At 46.3% G+C, this 18,226-nt stretch overlaps 2 protein-coding genes across 5 annotated transcripts in view; one reads left to right on the top strand and one right to left on the bottom strand.

The window, feature by feature from the left end:
• Positions 1–3,575: 3,575 nt before the first annotated feature.
• Positions 3,576–17,340, top strand: LOC148129987 (uncharacterized). Of its 4 annotated transcripts, none has more exons than XM_087970303.1 (9): positions 3,576–3,993; positions 7,308–7,500; positions 11,464–11,639; positions 12,626–12,673; positions 13,727–14,205; positions 15,388–15,549; positions 15,998–16,124; positions 16,779–16,969; positions 17,066–17,340. In XM_087970303.1, the coding sequence occupies exons 3-5, from the start codon at positions 11,481–11,483 to the stop codon at positions 14,069–14,071; spliced, it is 552 nt and encodes a 183-aa protein (XP_087826429.1). In that variant the 5' UTR covers positions 3,576–3,993; positions 7,308–7,500; positions 11,464–11,480; the 3' UTR covers positions 14,072–14,205; positions 15,388–15,549; positions 15,998–16,124; positions 16,779–16,969; positions 17,066–17,340. The 4 variants fall into 4 exon arrangements, with proteins under 4 accessions (XP_087826429.1, XP_087826430.1, XP_087826427.1 ...); XM_087970304.1 differs by lacking the exon at positions 3,576–3,993 and adding an exon at positions 6,790–6,996; XM_087970301.1 differs by lacking the exons at positions 3,576–3,993; positions 7,308–7,500; positions 11,464–11,639 and having other exon boundaries at positions 12,418–12,673.
• The window catches only part of CAPNS1 (calpain small subunit 1), a 186,504-nt gene continuing 179,533 nt past the window's right edge, over positions 11,256–18,226 (bottom strand). The window contains exon 12 of the transcript XR_015750395.1: positions 11,256–11,293. The gene's annotated coding sequence lies outside the window, so the exon portion shown is untranslated. The remainder of the gene's footprint in view (positions 11,294–18,226) is intronic.

Here is an 18,226-nt window from a genome sequence, read left to right as displayed (position 1 = left end):
TTCCTTCCTTCCTTCCTTCCTTCCTTCCTTCCTTCCTTCCTTCCTTCCTTCCTTCCTGTTAGAATTGAGTATTGCAGGCTAACTCTGCCCACCGCCAGGAGTTCGATCTTGCTCAAGGTTGACTCAGCCTCCCGTCCTTCCGAAATCAGTAAAATGAGGACCCAGATTGTTGGGGGCCAGAGGCTGACTCTGTAAACCAACCAACCTTCCTTCCTTCCTTCCTTCCTTCCTTCCTTCCTTCCTTCCTTCCTTCCTTCCTTCCTTCCTTCCTTCCTTCCTTCCTGTTAGAATTGAGTATTGCAGGCTAACTCTGCCCACCGCCAGGAGTTCGATCTTGCTCAAGGTTGACTCAGCCTCCCGTCCTTCCGAAATCAGTAAAATGAGGACCCAGATTGTTGGGGGCAGAGAGGCTCATTCTGTAAACCAACCTTCCTTCCTTCCTTCCTTCCTTCCTGTTAGAATGGAGTATTGCAGGCTAACTCTGCCCACCACCAGGAGTTCGATCTTGACCGGCTCAAGGTTGACTCAGCCTCCCGTCCTTCCGAAATCAGTAAAATGAGGACCCAGATTGTTGGGGCCAGAGGCTGACTCTGTAAAACCAACCAACCTTCCTTCCTTCCTTCCTTCCTTCCTTCCTTCCTTCCTTCCTTCCTTCCTTCCTTCCTTCCTTCCTTCCTTCCTTCCTGTTAGAATGGAGTATTGCAGGCTAACTCTGCCCACCGCCAGGAGTTCGATCTTGACCGGCTCAAGGTTGACTCAGCCTCCCGTCCTTCCGAAATCAGTAAAATGAGGACCCAGATTGTTGGGGGCCAGAGGCTGACTCTGTAAACCAACCAACCTTCCTTCTTCTTCCTTCCTTCCTTCCTTCCTTCCTTCCTTCCTTCCTTCCTTCCTTCCTTCCTTCCTTCCTTCCTTCCTGTTAGAATGGAGTATTGCAGGCTAACTCTGCCCACCGCCAGGAGTTCGATCTTGCTCAAGGTTGACTCAGCCTCCCGTCCTTCCGAAATCAGTAAAATGAGGACCCAGATGGTTGGGGGCCAGAGGCTGACTCTGTAAAAACTGCGTAGAGAGGGGCTGTAAAAGCACTCTAAAGATATATAAGTCTAAGTGCTGTTGCTATTAACAACTGTGGTTCTTGAGTTCGTGATTCACTTAAACAACTCTGGCCAGGAACGTCACTAAATGAAGTGAAACTCACTGAACAAATATCTTCCTCAGCCACAGAAATGATGGCTCCATTATGGTCGTAAGTCAAGGATTACCCACATTTAAGGGCGGGGGGTACACCATGTTTTGTCTGTTGTGTCCTCCTGGGCCTTGGGAAGAGGTGGAGGAATCTATCTAAGTGCTTGCTCTTAAATTCAGTGGCATCCTAAAACTCTATGTCAGGCGTGGGCAACTATGGCCCTTTTATGAATTATGGACTTCAACTCCCAGAATTCCTGAGCAAACTTGCTCAGGAATTCTGGGAGTTGAAGTCCATAATTCATAAAAGGGCCATAGTTGTCCACGCCTGCTCTATGTTGACCCTGTAACTACTCAGCCCCAAATCTTACTGCTTCCCACCTTCTGAAATTTGGTGTCATGGAAACTCTCCCTGATCCTTGTTCCTTGCTCCGACAAACACAGTTTCCATTGTATGCCCTTCTTAACACAACTTCACACAGTTCTTGGACAACCACAACTTCAGCTGTTTTGGCTTCCCCCGAGCTTCTGTCCAACAGGGACATTTTTTTTTATTTCGTCGTTTTCTTTGACCTGATTTGGTCTGCAAACGTATCATATCTTTTGGCTGCGATCCTTGGTCACCGTTGGATCCGTTCCATGAAACTATAAATCAATATATTCTAAATGTTCTGCTGGCTGGGGAATTCTGGGAGCTGAAGTCCACACGCATCTTCAAACGGCCAAGATTGAGAAACACTGACCTAAATACAAATTCCCACATTGCAACACTTGGCTTTGTTTTTCCTCTTGCCTTATAATCTTATCTTTGAGAAAGGAAAAGGGAGAGGCAGTTGATTAAAATAGTTTTTGCTCAGTTCTGGTTCAGGATTAGCCCATTGGGGGCGAAGAAAACGGCGCATTCCATTTCTGGAGCTGATTATCAAGTCGGTTGCCTTTTTCCTCAGAAACAAATCAACTCCACACCCTTGCTCGTTTTTCCCCACACACACTCGGTGCTCCTGGATATTCCTAAAATCCTGCAAGAGCCCCCTGGGATTGTAGCTGTTGTCTGGGTCTTTTCAAACCCTGCACGTCTGAAGGGTGTCCAGTTTGCTCACACAACATTCTGTAAAATCGGCGTTTCCTAAGTCTTGGCCGTCTTAAGAGGTCTGGACTTCAACTCCGAGGGCCCCCTTAGCCAGCAGACCTGATTAATTGCTGGCTGGGGAATCCTGGGAATTGAACTCCACACCTCTTCAGATGGCCAAGATTGAGAAACCTGGCTTGAAGGGATCTGGTTTTAGTTTTCTGTTTGTGGAAACGTGGCCCTGTGGCTCATTCAACAAACTGGAGACATCAGAGGCCAACCTGGCGTGGGAAGTTTTATATCCAAATATATTTTATTCTTTGCACTGTTTCCATCTTCCCTTAAACATTAACTGAGAATGGACTGAGAATCAGCGCTGGAAAAGTGACAGTCAAGCTGCAACTAGGTTAATCAAGTCAAAATAGCAAACGGGGGAAAATCTTTTACTCAAAGTTCCGTGCATCCCCAAGTAGGTTACTCAGATCTAATCCACATATCGAAGGAGAAGGTCTGTAAACACAAACAGAGTTAATTAAAATGGTCTCCCAGCTGAACCGCATGTTCACAAGCATAAACATGAATAGAACGGAACAGAATAGAATAACAGAGTTGGAAGGGACCTTGGAGGTCTTCTAGTCCAGCCCCCTGCCCAGGCAGGAAACCCTATACCATTTCAGCCAGATGGTTTTCATCCTAGATGACATCTGCTTATACACGCCACGCCCCTCCAGTGTCGCCCTAGAATCAACATACACAATTCCACACCCAGGACAAGCTCCCCTATAAAACAATCTCGCTGCACCCCATTTCTCTGTAGCTGCCCCTTAAAGCAAAGCTGTTTGCTTTGGGGAATAAATATTTCTTGTTTCCTCACAGCTGTCTAGATTTAATTTTCATTTATTCTTGCGCCATCCCGGCTCGAGTTGGACCCCCAAATTATTCTTCTGACACTGGTCAATAGGGGCTCCCACTTTTGTCTCACTTCTTAATCAAGCTTGCTTTCAGTCCGATAACCTGATCAAACAGGCACAAACCTAGGTTACATCCTGGTCAGCTTTGTATTCATTCCTACTGCTAAGATGGCTAATCTGTCTCTAAATCACCCCATAATTTGCCGGTCTTTGTGCCGGAGAGAAGTGGCGGAAATCAAAAGCAAAACTCAGGCAGCTGTGACTAGAACTGAGAATTGGGTGGGATTGATTGGATTGATAGCTTCAAAGTTGGGCACAATTGTGCAGCCTCCAAGGGGTCTCCCCACCCTCGAGGCTCCAAATCTGTTGACTTGAAAATGGTTTTTCTGACTTGAAAGGTTGTCCAACAAGCTCCTTGGCAGGAAGAGATACGAGAGCATTACGGGCTGCGTTAGGGGGACAGCCAGAAAATATTTGGAAAAGTCGCCTAGTTTTCATTCTGCGCAGCCATTTCAACATCGCAGAGGTGGGGCGAAAGCCTGGCTCATCCCGGGTGTAGAATATGGTTAGTGGGGGGTTATTTTTTTAAAAGCCTGGTCATAAATCTGACAACACCAAGGAGGGAGGCTGCAAAGAGGTTGAAGGAACCTCGGAGAAGCTCTGGAGGTCTTGGCAAGCGATGGAACAGGAGAAGACCTTCTGGGATTATACCATGCCTGGGATCCTTGTTTCTGGTGGTCCCTAACATCCACCCACCAGGACCAAAAATTGTGGCTTCCTTGAAGGATTCCTGTTGCTCTCGCAAAGACCAGAGCCTTCAGGACAGAGGTACCTTGGGCTGGGCTTGCAAAATGGCGGTGGGGTCAATGAGCCAGTGGAATGGCTTCCTCCAGACTTTGTGGGGGCTCCATCACGGGAGGTCTTTCAGAAGAGACTGGACAGCTCTTTGTTTGAAATGGTATAGGTCTCCTGCTTGAGAAGGGGGGGGGGGTTGGACTAGAAGACCTCCAAGGTCCCTTCCAACTCTATTAAAGTTTCTTGCAAGAACAGATAACACGGGTGGGTGATGCCCTTCCAGCTGTTCTGGCTTTCCATTGCTATTGTTGTTATTATTGTTGGAATTTTTTTTAAAAAAAGAAATAATAGAAGAATCCACTGGAAAATCCAGAAAGGCTAAGAATTGCTCGTGAGAACCTTGTAACAATCACCCTTTCTCATGGCACAATGAAAACTTAGCTTGGAGACAGAATAACAAGCGTTGGAAGGGACCTTGGAGGTCTTCCAGCCCAACCCCCTGTTTCATTGAAGCAAGGCCTTTCTTGCTCAGATACGAATATTGGAGGAGTCTTTATCTCAAAACCTATCTGAGATGCCTCCTGATCAGAGTCCTGCGTGGGAGGAACTAAAACCACCTGGAGGATAAGTTTATAACGGGCCATTACTCACCCCAAACGGAAGCCACATTCATAGGCTGCTGGCCCAAAAAAACAATGTACTAATTGAATATAATTCAGAGGCCGCCTGACTTCAGGAGACACTGGGTGGGTCACGTTAAAGAAAAGCAAGAGCAATCTGAAAAAGAGAAAAAGTTCCTAAGCATCTGGAAGGAAAATTTCGAATTACAGAAGCCAAATTCTAAATGCTATTCTTACAAACTCTCCTGTAATGAGAAATTTCCTTCCTGACAATGAGAACAATTAATCAATGGAATGGCTTCCCTCCAGAAATTGTGGGTGCTCCAATATTGGAGGTTTTCAAGAAGAGATTGGGCAGCCATTTGTCTCAAATTTCCAGCTTTTTTAGAATAGAATAGAATAGAATAGAATAGAATAGAATAGAACAGAACAGAATAATAGAATAGAATAGAATAGAATAGAATAGAATAGAATAGAATAATAGAATAGAATAGAATAGAATAGAGAAGGAGAGAGAAGGAAAGAGGAGGGGAGAGGAGAGGAGAGGAGAAGAGAAGATATGGAATGGAATGGAAAATAGGAACATAATAGAATAGAGAAGGAGACAGAAAGAGAGAAAGAGAAGAGAAGAGAAAATATGGAATAGAATAGAATTCTTTATTGGCCGAGTGTGATTGGACACACAAGGAATTTGTCTTTGGTGCAAATGCTCTCAGTGTACATAAAAGAAAAGATACATTCATCAAGAATCAAGAATAGTCATAGGGTACAATAAGGATAAGATGGGATAGAGGAATAGGATAGGATAGGACAGAATAGAATATAGAATAGAATATAGAATAGAATAGAATATAGAATATAAAATAAAATAGAACAGAACAGAATTCTTTTATTGGCCAAGTGTGATTGGACACACAAGGAATTTGTCTTTGGTGCAAATGCTCTCAGGGTGCATAGAAGAAAAGAGACATTCGTCAAGAGTCGAGAATCGTCAGGTACAACAATAATAGTCATAGGGCACAATAAGCCATCAAATCATACCAGGAAACAGTCCATATAAATCGTAAGGATACAAGCGACAGAGTGACAGTCCCACAGTCACACGTGGGGGGAGGGGAGGGGCGATAAGGAGGGACGAGAAGATTAACAGGAAGAGTAGTGCAGACTTAGTCAATAGTCGGACAGTGTGGAGGGAATGGTTGGCTTAGCGGAGGGATGGCTCAGCCTGTCCTCCAAAGCCCCAGAAGGCAGGAAAAGAAGCAAAGGGTGGAATCTAATCTAGGAGAGAAGCAACCTGGAATTCAGGAGAAACTTCCTGGCAGTGGGGACAATCAGCCAGTGGAACCGCCCGCCTCCAGAAGTGGTGGCTGCTCCAACACTGGAGGTTTTCCAGAAGAGACGGGACCACCACTTGGACTAGAAGACCTCCAAGGTCCCTTCCAACTCCATTATTCTATTCTGTAATTTTGTATCACACCTTTTTTTTTTATTTCTTTCCTTCTCTTACAACTTGGGGTGGGGGTGGGGGGAGGCTTGGAATAAATCACGAGGGCTAAGCTGTATATTCTTCCACTGATGGATGCTTGAACCCCTAAGCCAAAAGTCTCCAACCTTCTCAACTGGAAGACTTGCAGGCTTCATCTCCCAGAGGAGAGATCACCAGATCAAACCACCTTTTAAAGCAGGGATCTCCGAACAGATAACAGATAATCAGAGTTGGAAGGGAACTTATAGGTCATCTAGTCCAACCCCTCCCACCCAAGTGGGAGACGCTATACCATTTCAGTCTCTTCTTGAAGGTCTCAAATGGTGGCGCTCCCACAACTTCCGAGGGCAACTTCTGTTCCATGGGTTGATTATTCTCACTGTCAGAAAGTTTTTCCTCATTTCCAGGTTGAATCTCTCCTTGTTTAGTTTCCATCCATAGTTCCTTGAAGACTTGTGGACAATACAATACAATAGCAATACAAGAGCACACAATAGATACAAACTCAAGGTTAACCACACCAAACTTGATGGCAGGAAATACGACTTCAGCAACAGAGTGGTCAATGTCTGGAATCCTCTACCTGACTCTGTGGTTTCTTCCCCAAACCCAGAAACTTTAACCTTAGACTGTCTACTATTGACCTCACCCTTTTCCTAAGAGGCCTGTAGGGGACGTGCATAAGCGCGCCAACCGTCCCTGTCCTGTTGTTTCTTTTTATTTTTCTTATAAGTATCCATTTCATGTATTCAAAACTATGTTTATTCTTATACCTGTACCTTGTAAGCGATTGACAAATAAATACTAAACACCTAAAGACTCAGAGGAGTTGAAGTCCACAAGTCTTCAGGCTTTGCTGGCTGGGGAATTCTGGGAGTTGAAGTCCACAAGTCTTCCGGTTGCCATGTTTGGAGATCCCTGTTTTATAAGGTAACAACACCTGTTCTGGTGACCACTTAGATAGGAATTCTGGGGGTTGAAGTCCACAAGTCTTAAAGTTGCCACGGTTGGAGACCACTGAATTCTAAGCCACTCACGTTCCTTTGCCCATTGCTGAAGAAGAATCTGTGGGCAGGAAGACCACCCAAGCGAACCATCCTCTGGTGGTTCCTTAAAAAACATCCTGGTCATCACACGGGCCGCTGACTTCTTGGCAATCCAAGGAATTGGCCCGAGCAAGAAAAGAGGCCAACCTGAAGGGGTGCAACCCAATGTTTTTGTTTTTATTTTTATTTTTGCAGGGAAAGGCTGCAGTTTCAAGGAAGTTCTGAGAAGGTGGGACACCCGAGTTGGCTCCTTCTAAGTGGTGTCAGTCAGCTGGAAAATTTGGGAGTGGGTCCCAAGGATCCTGGGATCCAGAACTCTCCCCGGAAGGATTCTGTGAGGATCGCAACTTGGCTGCTGCAAAGATTCTCCCAAGAACTTTTCTGGAAGGTGGGTGGAAGTTTTTTCTGGGGGGAAAGGAAAAACAAGGAAAGGACAGACGGACCCTGGATCTGGGGGTCTGGGTGGCCCTTTTGGGTGGGTGGGGGATGCACGGAGAGAGAACTTAAGAGTCTTTACTGCCGGAGATGTTTCTTTTTAGAGCGCTCCCACTCACCCCCTTTCGTTCCATCTAAGTTTTGGCATGGGAGGAAAAAAAGCATTTTCAAAAGAAACATGCAGAGAGACAGCAGGAAGAATGCAAATTTATTGCCACTGTCTAAGGCCCCTAATGTTTCTTGCTGTCAAGGAAAATAAATATTGTTTTTCCAGTTCAGGGTGCACCCAGCACACTCCCGGTCAGTCCCCTGTCCCGGATAGCAGGAAGCCCACCCAGTATACAAAAACAGAGCTGGAGATGGTGTGGATGGAACCTTAGCAGACTTCAGAAGCTGGAGAAAAGGGATCCTATTAGGCAGGGAGGTGTGAAAATGAAGGGAAAGATTTGACTTCTATGGCCACCCACCCACTCACTCTGGGCGGTTTATGTCTCTGGAGATTCTCAATCATCCAGGTGGTCCCAAAGGTGCTTTTTCAAGAGGAAACTGGACTTTCTTGAGGTTTTTTTTTTCCTTGAAGAGGTTTTGCTTCTCACCCAAGAAGCTTCTTCAGTTCTGACTGCAAGAAATACAAATCCTTCCATTCTCCGCCATTCGGTCAGAACTGAAGAAGCTTCTTGGATGAGAAGAGAAATGTCTTCAAGGAAAAAAAACAAAGGAAGTCCAATTGCCTCTTGAAAAAGCACCTCTGGGCGGCTTACAAGGAGCAAGCCGGAGTTAAAAAGGGTATTGGCCATCTATTCCGTTATCCGTTACTCTACCCAAAGGAACTTAATTTTTCAGAGCCATCGGAAAGAAAATGGAGATAGTTAGCTTGGGTTGCTCCAAAGACCTTTTGTCAGATGATGCTCCATTCAAAATGCAAGAAAGAAACATTTAGACTCTTTTAATTAGAGAAAAGATATCTTTTACTGGAAATCAAGTGGTAGCAACAAAAGAATTCTGAATCTGAGAAAACGGGCGCGTAAATCACATATACAAAGTAATGGCAACGTTCCCACCCCCAATAGTTCAATTGGTTCCTCCAATTAAAAGTTGTGTATACCATCATGTGGGCATCTTCAGGTGGTGATGAAGCTTCTGTCCGTTGACCTTGACATAGTTTGATAAAGGTTTGCAGCTGCGCATAGCATAGAATAGAAACCTAAGCAAGAATGTACCCCCCAGTTTATACAGTTCTGGTTTGTAACACCTCCAGCTCACTTCCCATAATCATCCTCCCCTCCACCCCCACCCCCACCCCGTTACTTATGACAGCCGAAAGATGCAAAACAAAGGGAGAAAATCTTGAAGGCTGACACCTTTGCAAATTCGTCTTAATTCTTTTTATGAAGAATCTTTTAACGACCCCATAATCCCTTGTGGGCTAGAGAATGGAGTTGAGTATTTACTGGCCAGATGCCCTTCCTTTCACCAGTGTGCAGCTTATGAAGATAAGGGAAGCAAAAGAGAGGTGGAAAGCAGGACCACAGGTGATTCCTCCTCTAGCGTGCATCCTGAGCCAGTTTGGTGTAGTAGTTAAGGAAGGTGCTGGTCAAGGAACCAGGAGACGGTGAGTTCTAGTTCCGCCTTAGGCATGAAAGCCGGCTGAGCAACTTTGGGCCAGACCCTCTCTCTTTCTCTGCCCAACCTACCTCACAAGGTTGTTGGAGGAGGAGGAGGAAGGAGTATTGTGTAAGTTTGCCACCTCAAGTTAGTTATTAAGCAATAAATGTAGGAAAGCAAATTTAACAAATGAAGGAAAACAAGTGACAGAGGGGAACTAACAACTACCCCCCCTCAGTTTAAGTGATGGTTGGGGGTTTCGGAAGGGGGAGGGGGCAGCAGGTTTTTAACAAAGGAACGAGCCTGTGTAAGCTGCTCAGAGTTACCCTGTAGTAACATGGGCGGCCAATAAAGTTTGCAAATAAAATAGAAATAAATAAACAAACCTTGAAGAAGAATGGAAGCCTGAGGATGCCCCTAATGCCTGGTTGCTAAATCAGTTATGACCCCACCCAACCGCTTCTCTTTCGGTTTCCACATCTGGAACAAGGGGATGGAGGTTTCTTTTTTTCTTCTCCCTGCCTCCTGGTCTGTGATTTTTTTTTTAAAAAAAAGGAAAATGCCCCTCCCAGCAACGCGCTCCCCACTAGGGACCATGCCCAGCGCCAAGTGTTTTGCACTTGTCGAGCCCAGCTGCGTTACAAGCGATAGGACATTTTTTCCTGCTTTCTCATCCGTCTCTCTCCTCTCCTGGCTCAAGAAAATCCCAGAAGCCCCTTTAAAAATCTTTCCCTCGGATTAATCTGGCCACCGCTCTCTTTGCGTTTGCTTGATCTTGATCTCAGCCACAAAGGAAACTATTTGGAATACTTGCAGATTTCAAAGTGGGCTGCAAAGAGCACACAGCACGTAGCCAGGCATCTGGGGCCCCCGGAATCCACAGGATGGAAATGGTCCTGTGTTTGTGTGTGTTTGTGCAGAGTTTCCCTTTTTACAACGGGCCGGGCTGCTTCTGCTGATATCAAATGAATACAAGCAGAATTTGCACAACCAGTTGAAAGAGTTTGGGTGCAATGATGCCTTTCTTCCCCCCACCCTCTTTTCAATAGAAAATGAAAAGTACAGGCAGCCATTCCAAGTTACAACGGCACTGACAAAATTGACATAGGACCATTTTTCACACTTACGACCATTTGCAGCCTCCTCAGGATTACGTGATCGAAATTCGGATGTTTGGCAACTAGATGTATTTATTTCGTAATAAATAGCCATTTGTAAAATGGGGCAAAAAAACTCATTTAAAAACTGCCTCGCTTAACAGAAATGTTGGGCTCAGTTGTGGTCATAAGTTGAGGACTACCTGTGTTTAAAAACAGCCTTTACTAACGGCCTCACGGGAGCATTAAACGGCTTAAATCACAAAACCAGGCAATGTAGATGGTAGATTCATTCCTTTCTGCGTTTAATGTTTCAGATCAGATTAAGAGGATTAATCTCACAGCTAATGCATTTCCAGCGCTGCCCTGCTGGATTAAAAAGCTAAAGGGTCGTCCATGTTTACACCAGAGCCACACCCCAAGTAACAAAGAGGAATTAAAGCCATAATTCTTGGAGATGAGGAGAGCCCTTTCTCCTGCCTCTTGCCTTCCAGGTGTGCTGGACTCAAACTGCCCCCACCCCATCTCCCCCATCACCCCCTCCCAGCACGGCACTGGAGGCAAACAAATCATATTGCAAAAAAGTGTTTTTTTTTTAAATTTTGCTTTTTTGACCTATATAATCAATCAATCAATCAATCAATCAGAATAGGGCTGGAAAGGACCTTGGAAATCTTCTAGTTCAACAGCCTTGGAGGGGGCCTTCCTGGTCCACTTGGAAGCCCCTCCACCCAGACTGTTGAACTAGACCAGGGGTGTCCAACCTTGGCAACTTTAAGACTTATGGACTTCAACTCCCAGAATTCCTCAGCCAGCAGGCAGCTTGGAGACTTGTGGCGTTCAATTCCCAGAATTTTCCAGCCAGACATTCCTATTTCTTTTCTCCTGGAGTAAAGTGGAGAGATTGTAGAGCAGGGGTGTCCAACCTTGGCAACTTTAAGACTTGTGGACTTCAACTCCCAGAATTCCTCAGCCAAGCTGGCTGAGGAATTCTGGGAGTTGAAGTCCACAAGTCTTAAAGTTGCCAAGGTTGGACACCCTGAACTAGACAGTGGTTCCAGGAAGACACAAGGGGAAACAGTAGGGGAGGGCCAGGCATTGGGAAGTGGTGGACCAGGAAGCCCTCCGTCCCTTCCTCTCTAAACTCCCTGCCTTTAAATGGGAGGGAAAGGACTCCATTGCATCCTAATTTCCGTGGCTGCTTTCCCATGCAGAGCTTCGGCCCCCCGAGATGAAGGCCAGGATGGGTCGTGGGGCCCCCAGATCTTCCTCCCCACCTCGTCTCTACCAAGTCCTCTGGACCGTGGCCATCATGAACCTCTCTGCCAGCAGACCCCTCCTCTGCCAGCAGGAATCTATCCGGCTGCTGGACACCTTCATGAAGGAGATGGTGAGTGGACATCAAGCGCCCTTCCCCCCACCCCCCACTCCAGAAGACAACCGAATGGCCAACAAGCCTAACTACAACACAAACTGGGTTTGGGGGGGGGTTTCTCTTGAAGTCCTGGCTTGTTTAATCGTGGGTTATTGGATGCGTGGTTATTGGATGCGAGGGTGCGTGAGATGTTTCAAACAGCTACACTGAAACGGCCAAAGGAAGCCGGTGCAAATGGTCACCACTACAAACAATATTCTATAAACCTTAAAGCAGAGCTTAGGTCTCATCGTGGTTGAGTTTGCATGGCTCCGTTGCCCCCGGGAAACTAGATTTAAGGGTGGACCCCTGCTTGTAGCATCTTAGCAGTGTGCATATCGTGAGATGTAACAGCAAATTATTCAGTACTCACAACATCGGAACAGCATCTTGGAAGGCTCTACAATGTCTCCATCCAGACTCCTCGGCCCACCAGCGTGGAGATAATTTACAAGCGCACGTGACCTCCTTCATCTTGGTCCCATGGCCTACAAAGGCAGGGCGGCCTTGTTCTTCCTTCCCTTCTTCTTTGAGGCTCTTTCCTGCCAACATTCCTGCTCATCCTTCTGGAAAGGGCCACGGATGAGATCCTGGCTTGGGATAACAATCCATAGACAGCGATGAATCGGTTCCTTTCAAGGGCTTTGAAGCCGAGTTTCTGTCTAACTGGGATTTTGGGTGTGAGGAACACATGAGGAAGGTTCAGTGCCGAGATTTTCATTTGACTGGATTTGGATTTTCTTTCAATTTTTTTTTAAAAAATTCTGTGTAACTATTTTAGGATGAAGGTCATTGTTTCTGTATTTCTTGCTTTAAAATGGGGACGGGGGAGCCATGCAACTAGTTTTCAGCAGGAGGAATCCAGGCAAGATCTGGGGGTGTCAGAAAGAACAGGGTGTCAACTCCAGCACCGGATTCTTAAGCTGCCCATCACCCCAACATCCTGTTCCTTTCCTCTCCAGGGCAATTCCAACAACATCGGGCCTCTCTACACCCCGGAGGACATCACGGTAGGTGCTTCTTGGGTGTTTCAAGGGTGAAAAGGGGACTTGGATATGAATCCTGGGGATTGAAGTCCACAAGTCTTAAGTTCCCAAGGCTGGACACCTCTGCTCTGAGCTTGGTTGTTTGCTTGCAGATGTTTCAGGATCCAGCTAAGTAACAATGCTGGAAGGGAAAGAAGGTTGTGGAGAGGAGGAGGAGGAGGAGGAGGAGGAGGAGGGGAGAGGGGGAGGACAAGGAGGAGAGGAAAAGGAGGAGGAGAGGGAAGAGGATAAGGAGAGGAAGAGGGGACAGGAAGAGGAGGGAGAGGGGAGGAGAGGAAATGGAGGAGAGGAAGAGAAGAGGAGGAGGGGGAGGGGGGGGGAGGAGGAGGGAGGGAAAGAAGGAGGGGGAGAGGAAGAGGATAAGGAGAGGAAGAGGGGGAAGAAGAGGGGGAAGGGGAGAGGAAATGGAGGAAAGAAAGAGGAGGGGGGAGGAGGAGGGGAGGAGGAGGGGAGGGAAAGAAGGAGGGGGAGAGGAAGAGGAGGAGGGCAACAACTGTGGGATCCTTCATGCTCTCTAAGATTGATTGTTTTCTTGCAAACGTTTTATTATCCAACTAAGGAACATCATTAATGCTAGAAGGGGTTCCCTGTGCCTCGCCCTGCCAGGGTCGGTGGAAGCGTTCTTGAAGGTCCCTTGTTTAGACTGTTGTTTACTGCTAGCTCTTTTTTTGTCTGTGTTGCTAGTTCCTGTTGCTAGTTTTGCTTCCTGGTTATTGGTCTGCTGTTGATCTTGGCGTTGATCTTTGCTGCTCTGGCTTTTGACTGCTGGTGTGTTGGGTCCTTTTGTTTCCTTCTGGGCTTTTTGATGGCCTCTTTTGAGTGGTGTGTAGATGTTCTTTATCTAGCTGTGTCTATTGATGGGCAATTTGTCTGAGTACAGCTTCGAACTGTCCTGGCCCCTTTGATCAGAGGCAGTGGGGGGATTGACTCCAGGAGGAGCCGAGGATCTCCTTCCCTGCTTCAGCCCCAAAGCTCTTCCTGCCCTTTCACTCCTGCCACCCCGTGTCTGTCTCACAGGTTTGCTACGCCAACCACCTGGACTGCTTCTACCTGGAACTGCAGGTCATCCAGGAGGAGCAGGAGGAGCCCTCCGACACCCTCTCCCGGCTCATCCGGCGCATGGCACAGCTGACAAGGAAGCTGCAGAAGACCGGCGGGATCAGCCGCTGTGCCACCTACCCACCGTGCCACGATCATCCAGAGAAGCCCGCCATGGCTTTCCTGAGGAGCCTCCTGGAGATGTTTCAGTGGAGGTGTAGTGCAAAAGACTTCTGCCCAAGTCCAGGGCCTGGAAAGTCCACCCTCACCCCCCAGGCCACCGCTTCCTCTCCCACGTCCACGGCAAAGGACCACCAAGTCTAGCTGAAGTTAAACATGAGCTGGTGCCACCCTAGGAGGCTGCCTCCCACCTGCAGAGAGGAAGGGGGCCTTTTTCCAGGCTGGTGAGCTGATCAGGGATGACGGACGAAGGCATCTTGAACCTGTTGACCATCCAGGTGAATGCAAGAAGGAGAGCCAGGGGTTCTGGCAACCATGCCCTGGCGCACAAGGGCTGATGGGCATTGTGAGAAATTTCATACCCGGATATATTTTATTCTTCATACCGTTCCCATCTTCCCTTAAAACATTAACAGATTCCACACTGGGAATCTGGGAATTGGCATCTCCACTAGATAATTGACAATCTATCTATATAAAAGCAAAATACCACTCACGCATCACCACAAAATCTCCAAAACCGTAAAGCCTACAAACTTGAAATCTGGCCCATATGTTCCTCTCTGCTTCTAGGCGCTCACTAAGAAAGGACCACCAGAGCATTAGTATTTCGTATATTATTGTTATTATTGTTATTGTTATTGTTATTATTGTTATTATTATTATTATTATTATTATTATTATTATTATTATTATTATTAACACGCTCTGATGGTAAGGAGTTCTACTCCCCCTCCCCACCTGAAAAGAAATCTCTTCCAAATGCAAAACACAAGCAGAGGAGAGGAGTTTCAGTTTCACAGCACCAAGCAGCTTTAGTACAGAACAGTTGAGCTAAGCCACACCCAGGCTCCTTGCTGTCTCCTTGCTCACACCGCAAATGCTGTTTCAGTTTCCAAACAGCTCTCAACTCTCTCACACACTGACAGGATGCTAGCCAGGTGAATACTGATGGATGCTGGTTGGCAGAGACAGAACTTTTACCCCTTATTTTCCTCCCCAAAAACTAAGTCCGGCCACATAGATTTGTAGCGAAGCATGGGCATAGAGCTAGTCTGAAAATAAAATAAGCAAGTTAAAATTGCAAAACAGGGATGAAAATCCTTTACTCAAAATTACTCAACCCCCCAAATAAGTTACCCAGACCTAATCCACATATCAAAGGAGAAGGTCTGCAAAACGCAATTAGAGTTAATTAAATTAAGCCTCTCAATGGAATTGCATGCTCACAAGAATATATACTTACACACACACACACACACCTCAAGAGTCACCCTAGAATCAGCACATAGAGACACTTCCACACCTTGGAGTAGCTCCCTCTTTAAAAAGTTTGCTGCTGTGCCCCCTTTCTCTGCAGCTTGCCCCCTTAAAGGCAAACTCCTTGCTTTTAGTTAGGAATAAATATTTCTTCGTTCCTCACAGCTGCCTGGATCTCATTTTTATTTATTCTTGTGCAGACCCGGCTCGAGTTGGAACCCCAAATTATTCTTCTGACAGCATCTTCTGTGCCTGGGAGAACGAAAAAGCCGAGAGCCCAGGGCTTGGGAATAAATAGCCGAGCAGCCCAGCCTGTGCAGGAAAATTGAAGAACGGCATCTTCCCTCAGCATTCCTAAGCAGGTAAGGACTCACCTGTAGGGCGGGGAGCAGAATACAGAAGAATAGAGTTGGAAGGGACCTTAGAGGTCTTCTAGTCCAACCTTGCCCTGCTCGAGCTGGAGACCCTGAGACCATTTCCCACAAATCCAGTCTCTTGTTAAAAACCTCCAGTGATGGAGGAGCCCCCATAGCTTCTGGTAGCGAGCCGTTCCACTGGTTAATTGTTCTGTCAGGAAATTTCTCCTTAGAGAGTTGCTTCTCTCTTTGATCACCTTCATCCTCCATTTAAGTAAATAAATCTTCCGTTACTTCTTGTCGTGCCATTAGGTAGACTAGGTCAGAATACAGAATAAGAGTAGGAAGGGAACCTCAGAGGTATTCTAGCCCAACCCGCTACTCAAGCAGCAAGACTTTACGCCACGGGTGTCCAACCACGGCAACTTTTAAGACTGTGGACTTCAATTCCCAGAATTCCCCAGCCAGCTGTGGGAGCTGTAGCATTATGGTACCCCTGTAACACCTTGGTGGTGTTTCCAGAGAAGCCAGAAGGAAGATTGGCTGATTACACTGGAGGCTGCTGCTTACTCATGGAACTGGTGAGTTCTCATAGTATTTTCATCCTATCATGGAAGATTGAGAAGTTGACCTCCACCCTGGCCAAAAGGCTGATCACAGGACTCCAAGATGCTGCAACCGTCATAAATACCAGTCAGTTGCCAAGCGTCCAAATTTGACCGTGGGGATACCGTGACGGTTGTAAGTGTAAAAACCAGTCACGTGTCCCTTTTTTTTCCAGTGCCGTTGTATCTTCGGATGGTCACTAAATGAATGTGTCAACTAAAAATACTCCTTTGTTCTTTTTAGCTACCAGCAGAAAGGGAGTGGGGGAAAACAGTGCATTCCTCAAGTGCCTCAGATAATCGCCCTGGTAGCCCAAAGTTGTGGGCACGCAAGAATATTACGGGAGAGCATGATTGATGACTCTGGGCTATGGATGTGTCCCATTGGAGAATATACATCCAGGGGTGGGGGGGAAGGCCAGGGTCAAGGGGGAAATGAATGATGTATATTAGTGTCGGCTGCACCCAGCTAACGCCAACATGGCCACTTCTAATAAATCTTTTTTTTTTCTCGGAGATATGCAGCTAGAGACTTATGATTTGAATGGGGGTGGATTTGTTGGAGCCCTGATAGGATGGTTGTAAATTGAGGATTATCTGTACTGATTTTGGAGAATTTTTCTTCCACAGGGAGCTTTTATATCTCCCGCCTGGAGAAATTCCATCAGATAAAATTTTCCCTTTAGAAAATGAAGAGCCAGGAGTCTGAGGAGAAGACAGTCCCTGAGACAGCAGATGGGGCCTGTATCTTCCCCTAAAGAATCCAGGAAGGACTTTATGGGCTTCAGAAGTTTATTTCCGCAAGAAAATCCATCCTCCAGGTAGCTGTGTTTGGTTTGTCAAAGGAGGGAGGGAGGGAGAGGAGAAAAGCCATTGTATTCTTCATTCCTGTGAATTTTCCTTCTCTATTTTACCAGGTGGAAGGAGACTCAAAAGAACAGAGGAAAAATGTAATGATTTGTGACTTGGTCAGCTCTCTGCAAATTCCCAAGAGCTATCCTTCAATGGCTACTGAAAAAAAAAAAAATTATGTCTTTCCTTTGTTGCAAATTTTGTTATGGGACTTCAGTCCAACAAATCAGATGGACTTACAGAAGCTGTATAAAGAATAAAGCCAACAAAACCAAAGGAAAAAAAATACATATTTTTATATCACATACTATAACAACAATAAAACAATTTAATGATCCCATCGATCAGCAGATCGCTAGGCCTATCAAAAAAAAAAAAAGGAGTTTAGATAACTTGGAGCTGAGTTGTTCAAGATTTATACATTTGCATCAAGAACTTGTTTGGGATGTTTGGGAATAAATAAAGTGGTCCACGATTTACTGGCTGGGAAATTCTGGGAGTTGAAGTCCACAAGTCTTTAATATTGCCACAGTCAGACACTCCTGCCTTAGATTCTATGATTCAACCTTATCCAAAAGGAATCCTATTCCTATGATCCATCTGTGGTTATTGGTATACCACGGTATAAATGTCACCTCGTTATCCCCCCTGCTAATGGGGTGGCGATCTAGTCCATTAGGAGTTGCTGGCTGGGGATAATGTGTCCTGTGATCTCACTTCAGGAGGACCTTCCTTGAGGAAGGCTAATCTAAAGAAAGAGGAGGAGGGGGTAGTAGATATTATTCTGCTGCTTTTGGTATTTTATCTGGGTTTTTGAATTGAAGGCAAGGGTTGAGCTACCTCAAGGGTGGCAAAGGCAGAGAGGTGGCCTGCAGAAGGAATGGCTTTCCGGGGAGATGCTCTCTGAAGCCCAAGGCTGAGCCGAAGCCTCCCACCAAAAGCAGCTGCAAACGCCCTCACACCCATTTTAGTCGCCATCTTTGCTGGACTGGCATCCTGTCCTTTCTCTAGCAGGTGATTGTGGTTTGGTGCAGTGTTCCCCACAACGAGCCTGTGAGGTGGACCAGGGTGCAGGAGGGCAGCTGCCTCCAAGTCCCTCCTGGCTGATGGGGCGACTTAACCTCAACCCCCTTCCAAGCATCTTTCTGAGGGTCTTGACTGGCCAACTTCCAGTAGATGCTGGCCATCTTTCTTTCTTTCTTTCTTTCTTTCTTTCTTTCTTTCTT

Source organism: Notechis scutatus, chromosome 8, assembly GCF_049901735.1.
Source record: "Notechis scutatus isolate UNSWTSFEM ecotype Mainland chromosome 8, rNotScu1.2, whole genome shotgun sequence".
Classification (NCBI taxonomy): Eukaryota; Metazoa; Chordata; class Lepidosauria; order Squamata; family Elapidae; genus Notechis; species Notechis scutatus.
This window is presented reverse-complemented; position numbering and strand designations above follow the sequence as displayed.

What these genes read in the sequence shown, in the direction of transcription:
- LOC148129987 (XM_087970301.1), top strand. Translation starts at nt 12,446, where the DNA reads ATGAAGGTCATTGTTTCTGTATTTCTTGCTTTAAAATGGGGACGGGGG. An exon ending in ACACCCCGGAGGACATCACG is followed by an intron (nt 12,674 to 13,726) that starts GTAGGTGCTTCT and finishes TCTGTCTCACAG; the next exon opens with GTTTGCTACGCCAACCACCT.